At 47.0% G+C, this 7,500-nt stretch overlaps 1 protein-coding gene across 1 annotated transcript in view; it reads right to left on the reverse strand.

The window, feature by feature from the left end:
* Positions 1–412: 412 nt before the first annotated feature.
* LOC143021406 (uncharacterized) overlaps positions 413–7,500 on the reverse strand; it is a 7,499-nt gene continuing 411 nt past the window's right edge. Inside the window, exon 2 of the mRNA XM_076178843.1 lies at positions 413–1,971. Coding sequence (XP_076034958.1) covers positions 669–1,971 — 1,303 coding nt within the window. The 3' untranslated portion in view covers positions 413–668. The remainder of the gene's footprint in view (positions 1,972–7,500) is intronic.

Below are 7,500 nucleotides of genomic sequence, written 5' to 3' on the forward strand. Positions count from 1 at the left end.
CGGTACCACCAAGGTTTCCGCACGGTTCAAACCGCTAGTGTGAATAGGGCCTTACTGTCGACTGTTTCTTCCTGAGTTGCGAGATATACATGTATTTTTCCAGGATATTCCATTTTGGATTTTTCAGTATATAGAGAATTCTCCAATGCTAACTACTGCACTCTTGAACTGAAAATTCTGTTTTTGTCTGAAGTGTATGGAGTGCTTCATGCTCATAGTTTTAATGAGAATTTACTTATTTTGTAGTTGATCATTAGATGTTCTCAATCGATCATTCCTTATGAAGATCATCTTCGATTAGAATAATGAAAAAAAGTCTTTCTTGTCGTTAAGGGTACTGGTGTAAAGTAAATGCCCCTCCATGATACATAAAATTATTTATTTTGATAAAAAAGAAAAGAAAATCCTCGATTCAGTCCTTCTTTTTCGACGTTTGAATCGACACGAGAAAGTTCGTGGTCGGTCTGCGCGCCGGCTGATTACCGGAGGACCACAGATGATAAAACTCAAACTCAAATCATGATAGAAAAAATGTACCATACGTCACTGTATGAAGATCCACAAGGCTCGAGATGGATCCAGTCTCGGCTCAGTCTCTCTTTTTTTTTTCCATTTTATACATATATTGTTTTGGGTACAAAAAATGACGTCACTAACTCTAAGCAGCCTCACTCTTCGCCACTATCGTCGAAGTCCACACTTTCGTCACTGTCTTTGGATTGACTTTTCTTCTCACTACTAAAGCTTTTCGATTGACTTGGACCTTTGTCGATATTTCTGTTCTCATCCAGGTAGTCGTAGAAGTCGTAATAGTAATAGTCGAAATCGAAGGGTGGTGGTGTGGCGCGAGCTTTGTCCAGGAAAGGAGAGAGGAAGTTGGTGAGGTTGATGGCGCCCTCTACCTTCTTGGGCTGTGGCACGGGGCCGTTCGGGTCTGAGCCGTCGCGGTTGATCACCGGCTCGGGTCTGAGACCAAGAGCAACAAGGTCTATCCCAGCTGGTCGGATGATAGGGAGCTCGTTACTGCGATCGTCCAAGGGGACGGGCCTCCCCGAAGTATGGATACCGGAGATCACCGGCGGTGGTGGACCGGAGACCACGACAGGCTTGGGTCGCAGGCGGTCTATCACCATTATCCTCTCTTTCGGGAGATTCGGGACCTGCATCTTCTCTACCAGAATAAACTCGGTGCCCTGTATCCGGCGTGGCACCTCCAGGGTAGGGAACCGGGGCTGGAGGAGGTCGAGGTTTTCGTTAAGGCCGACACCTACGGGTGATGGCGTTGTGGCCGGCAAGTCAGCGAACTGTTGCTCCGCGGAATCGCCGCGTACCATCTTTGCCATGCCCACCCCGAGTCTTGGTAGATCTTCCTGGGACTGCTTGGGGATCTGGGGTTCGATTTTCGATGGAAAAACCGGGAGGCCATGGTCCTCTCTTTGTCGTAACGCTTGAGGCTTTGGACTCCTGTTTTCGTGGGAGTCTCTTGAATCGTCGTCATTTCTGAAGGTCGTGAATGATTTTCCGAAGCGCGGGGCAATTTGGAACCGAGGAGTTTCTTTTGCCACCGGGAGATCGAGTTTCGGTGGCTCATGGGCGTCCTTGAGAACACCTGGAGGTGTTTGTACCGAAGGGGGTTGCGTTGTAGCCTCTTGGGGAGGCCTGCTTGGCGTGCCCGTCCTCTCCGATGGCTTCTTTCCTTGCGAAGTTTCAGGAGGCAGAATGCGTAGAGCAGACGGGGGCACAATGAGGGACCCTGTAGTCCCCGTGAAAGGGCCGAAAGTCGAGGTATACCGGTGTGTATACGTCGAAGGGGAGTCGCGCTGTTCAGTTGGTAATGCGGAAGAGCCGATGACAGGGGTGCCAACCCGCAAGGTGGAGGGTTCCTTGGGCATGACGTCACCGAAGGCCCGGAAACCACCCTCATCCGCAATGTACCAGACGCGATGTTTCTTCCCCGTGGCGTCGATCCAGCTGGAAAGATACAAGTAGACGGGTGTGAATGAGGTGACAGACAAAAAGACTTTATTTTTTCTGCATATTTAGTTATTTATCTATCTATTTATCTGTTTGTTTATCTCTATTTATCTATCTATCCATCTATTTATTTATATCTGTATACCCGAAACGTTAGATATATGAAATATTATCATGCTCTATCCTGTGTTCCTTCCCTCTACGCCTACCTTATACATATCTGTCTTTATCAATATATCCGAAACGTTAGATATATAAAAAATTATCAAACATTCCTGCGGTTTTTCCCTCTACCCCTACCTTGTATCTATTGTCCCATCTATCTATCTGTCTATTCATCTATCTATCTATCTCTTGTGATAAGTGAGTTACAGTGTGTACAATGTACACGTAGTCAAAAAAATCTTGAAATGTCCAACTCCTGAGTTCAGATGTGGATGCACGATAACGCTCATCCCGTGTTGTTCATTTCTAAGGCAGTACGACATCGTCGCCGAAGAGGCGACAAAGGGGACTTTAGGAAAAAGGGGCCGTAAAGGTTAAAAGTGATCATGGTTCTTCTTTGAACGAAGATAAGTCTCCAGTCACAAAAGAATGGTGAATGACTCCGGTCCGTAGGGACGCCACTAAGGTCCTTGACATATAAACTCCATAAAGTATATGCAGTCAATACTCCATATGGAGTTCTGTGTTTTCTTCGTGTCGTGTCCACGATCGCTATATAGTGCATATCATGGCGGAATGTATAGATCTGTCCACACGAGGAACAACCTACAACATGGGTGGGCAACCCTTGGCACGCGTGCAAAACCTGGAACATTAGCGACTTTTTTCCTGCACGCGAAACTCAGAGCTCACCTTAAAAACAAATTGTTAATAAATCTCCAAATTCTTTTGTAACTTCATGGTGCGCTGGGCGGCGGATTGGGGCTCTTATAGGAGGTGAAGGGAGGGGGGGGGCACTTTTTTTTTACTTTTTTTTTTTATTTTTTTAGGCCTATGATAATAATTTTACTCCGCTGGCACCCGAGAGATTTTTTGTATCAAAGATTTGGCTGATTTTGGCACTCGCACTTGAAAAGGTTGCCCACTCTTATTCTACAGTGTCTGCAGACAAAAGAGAATATTGTTCATGGTGGCGGACTCGCCCGCCTTTGTCTCTTCAGAAGACGAACCATGACAGTGTTGTTCGTGTTTGTCTTCTGCAGACAAAGGCGAAAAGAAGGTCCTCGTGGACGCGGGCCTCATGATATGTCGGTTTGTGGGAAGAACGATTTTCGCGCCGATGAAGAGACAAATTCGGCGTTGGCATCGTCGAGCACTCGATGGTTTCTTGACCGCGGCCTGTATGAACACCCAACAAACACACCTCATGCATGGACGTTGTTACTCAAGCAATTAAGTTACCCTAGCAAGCTCAAGGGTGACAGAATGATGGCGTAGCCGTCAGTGTCTTGGCCCACCAAATCAAGGAAACCGGGATCGAGTCTCGCTCAGGACTTGAAAAGCATTACTGAATTGCAAGCCGTTACTGTCTCCCTTGAGTTAGGGGATGGTGTGTGTATGTGTGTGTTATGTATGTTAATGCACAACATTACCTATAGTTTGGGTCACACTTATGGAGCTCTTATGCGGAAGGGTAATAACTGTCGATCAAAAGTCCAGCACATGATTCAGGGCCATGGTGAATCACAAACACACGCACACACACATACACACACACACACACACACACACACACACACACACACACACACACACACACACACACACACACACACACACAAACAAACACACATACACACACTAAGAAAAATAGTCCTGTATAGACATAACGGCCTAATGTCTGGACAATCGATACAATGAAATCTTTCGTGAGGTTTTCAGGCACTACAAAAACAAAGAAAAAAAAGGTGCAAGGTCCAGCCAAACAATGAGCTATTCTTTTGTTTCAGAAGGAACAGATTTACTGATCTTTTCAATGTAAAAACCATTAGGGCGTTATTTGTGGCACTCGCCTTCACGGGTACCTGAGTGGGAATGCATTTTTTTGGTCCGCTATTAATCTACAACTAAATCCTTTTGTCTTTGTACTTGTCGCAGCACACACACACACACACACACACACACACACACACACACACACACACACACACACACACACACACACACACACACACACACACACACACACACACACACACACACACACACACACACACACACACACACACATAGTTGGCATAGTTGGTAGAGCGCTGAACTGGGAAGCAGAAATGCTCCCAGCACCCAGTTCGAATCCTGCCCAGGGCCGAAATTATTTCGGTATCACTGTGCCTCGGGTCGTACTCTGACTCTCGTGGGCGGGGAGTTAGGGGTGTGTGTGTGTGCAAGGTCATAGCATTACCCATAGATCGGACCTACGAGCTCTGAGCTCTCTTCCAGGAGGGAAATAGCTGTCGATCACGAGTCCAACACGTGATCCAAAGACCAAGTGAATACACATACACACACGCTCTCTTTCGATTCGATGGCGCAATAGTAGCGTTCGCAATCTCTACTCCAGCGGTCCGAGTTCGAATCCCTCCAAGGGCTAAAATAACTTCAGTATCGATGCGCTGCGAGCCGTTACTCCAACTCTGATGGGTGGGTTGTTGTGTGTGTGTGCGTGTGCGTGTGCGTGTAAAGTCACAGCATTACCCATCACAAGTCCAACACATGATCAAAGACCACGGTGAATCACACACACACAACTCCTTGCTAACCAGAATTGGAGTACCGGCTCGCAGTGCAGCGATACTGAAATGTTCAGTCTTGGATGGGACTCGAACTCGGATCGTTGAATTAGTGACCCAGCGCGATGCCATTACACCATCGAGCCGTATGTGTGTGTGTGTGTGTGTGTGTGTGTGTGTGTGTGTATTTACCTAGTATTTTACGGGACGAGAGCTATGCTCGTAGTGGCCCGTTTTCGTATCTCTCTACGTCCAGTTTTTTCTTAAAATCATGTATAGTTCTGGCGTTTACTGTTTCTCTGTTGTTTGTTCCAGACATCGATCACTCTATGTGGGGAGGTTTTTTTTTCAGGTCTCTTCTGTAACTGTCTTTAGTTTCTTTTCGTGTCCTCTTGTTTCTCTTCTGTCCCACTTTAATAGGTCGTCTCTATGTGTGTGTGTGTGTGTGTGTGTGTGTGTGTGTGTGTGTGTGTGTGTGTGTGTGTGTGTGTGTGTGTGTGTGTGTGTGTGTGTGTGTGTGTGTGTGTGTGTGTGTGTGTGTGTGTGTGTGTGTGTGTGCGTGTGCTCACCTTTTTCCCCCGGCAATGAAGCGAGTGCTTATATAATCCTGAGCACTTCCTCATTAGTAAAGCAGAGGACACGTTTCACAAAAAGTTTCCCACATCTGTTTCTGAACCGGTTGGGCGAGTTCGTGGAACCGCCAGACTTTCACAGGACTCGGTGGCTCGACGCCGAGGCGAGGCGAGGCCGACCACCTTCCTTAGAAGAAGCTGACCCTAGGCGACCTCTGACGCCTCTCTGGACCCGAAAAATGGTACTCGGGGTGACAGAAACAAGGTCAACGAGCTTAGCACCCTTATGGAAGGAGTTCGCAAGACACAAATTTGAATAAGTCAGTGGTGTTTTGGTCGTAGGACACCTTGGCACAGTAAAGGTGAAGAGCGTATGACAGGTGTGACTGTTACCTCTTGGAGCAGGTGACAGTCACTACCAGGAATCGGATAGTGTGGGATTCGAACCCACAGCTAAGCGAATGAGAGACCAGCACGCTTCCGATTACGCCGCCCACCCCCGGAAGTTTTTCCGCCGTGAAATCACTATGGCAAACTATTTTGTTTTCTCAACAATTTACATAGAATGCCATATATGCTGGAGGAAAAATATTTTCCTCCAGTATATCAAATTCCTTACCGAAAGATGCGGACTGCAAATCTGCTTCAACAGTCGGAGGAAAAATAGCCCAGTGTGATAACGCCTATAGCTTGTAGTCAGCGGTGATCGTCTTAATATACTTTAGTCTGGCTGCCGTGGGATGGGACGAATCTATTCAACCAAGAGAAATCTCTTGTTTGGATTTCGATAAGCCTTACCATCGCCATGGTGACATCATACCACAAGCCTTAAGGAACACTTTGGTATCAAGGAGAATCAAATCTCCAGTGTACCGTACAGTAGCAAAAGTCCCTAAGCCTTTCGTCAAGGCGGTGTCCCCTCAAGACGAATAAAGTCGATTGGTATCAAGCAGAACAAAGTTTGTAGAGTAATCCACAATATCCAGGACGCCCCTGCAACACGGTGATGTAAATTGTGGGCCGTATTCAGGCTACAGGTACGTTTTGCTCGTTACGATTATAGCTCAACAATGATCGTTCATAGCTAAATGATGATCGTCAGACGATTGTCTAGAGCATTAGTTCTTTGTTTTTGAATGGGGCTGTTTTACTTCGAACTGCAAAGTAGGAGGCTGATCTTTAGAACCGAAACTTACAACGCGTTTACCCAAATATGATGCCAGGTAATAGGAGGCGCGTCACCCTCCATTGAGTGTGATAGGCTAACAATCGCACCAAGCAAAAGGTTCCTTTAAGACTGCGGGAGATTCCATGAAGCTGAGGAGGGAGGGAGGAGTGGAACGGACTTCGACTTGAAGGAGGTGTTGATAGGTCGAGACCTCCCCTATCAGGTCGCAGTCCACACCCCCCTCCCCCTTCAGATTAATGAATTCGCCCGTAGTCCCTAGACCTGTGGTTCTCAACCTGGGGGCCATGACAAGAATTCAGGAGGGCCATGGCCTGCTGTTACAAATGATACATTTCCATATAACGTGAAGAATTAAGAAATTAGATAAAAGACTTCAGTCACTCTGTCCTGGCAGATGATTATGATTGTCACCTTTGCAATAAAGCAAAGGGTTTCTCTTCATCAACATTCTATAATATGTTTTATATATTTTTTTAAGCGGGGATGGATTTGGAAGAAACATGAAGGGTCACACGAATATTGAGAATTCATAAAGGTGGGAATGGAGTGATAAAGATTGAGAACCACTGCCTTTAAAGGCAATAAAATAGGTCACAGTGTGGAAGGGAGTAGCGTTGTCACTGGTGTTCCACTTCTTGTCGGCTCTGCGAAGTACCAGGTCGAGTCCCCTGCACACACGTGCCCCTGCGGGAGATGTGTCTCTATGGTAACTCCTCCTCCTCCTCCTACTCCTCCTACTCCTCCTACTCCTACTCCTCCTCCTACTCCTCCTCCTCCTCCTCCTCCTCCTCCTCCTCCTCCTCCTCCTCCTCCTCCTCCTCCTCCTCCTCCTCCTCCTCTGGACGACAACGTAGCGGTCAAGGACAAGGTCGCAAAGTACGCAGAGCGGCTTTCGTTGTAAGAGTCTTCCCCTCACCTCGACGACACCGAAGTCGCCTTCTGCGGACCCCGACACCTTCTTAACTACTTAGCATGCACAAGAGATGCCCACTTGCATGTACTTAGGGTGCGTCTCTCTCTCTCTCTCTCT

The sequence above is a fragment of the Oratosquilla oratoria genome, chromosome 42 (genome assembly GCF_046742065.1).
Source record: "Oratosquilla oratoria isolate Oo_2021 chromosome 42, ASM4674206v1, whole genome shotgun sequence".
NCBI lineage: Eukaryota > Metazoa > Arthropoda > Malacostraca > Stomatopoda > Squillidae > Oratosquilla > Oratosquilla oratoria.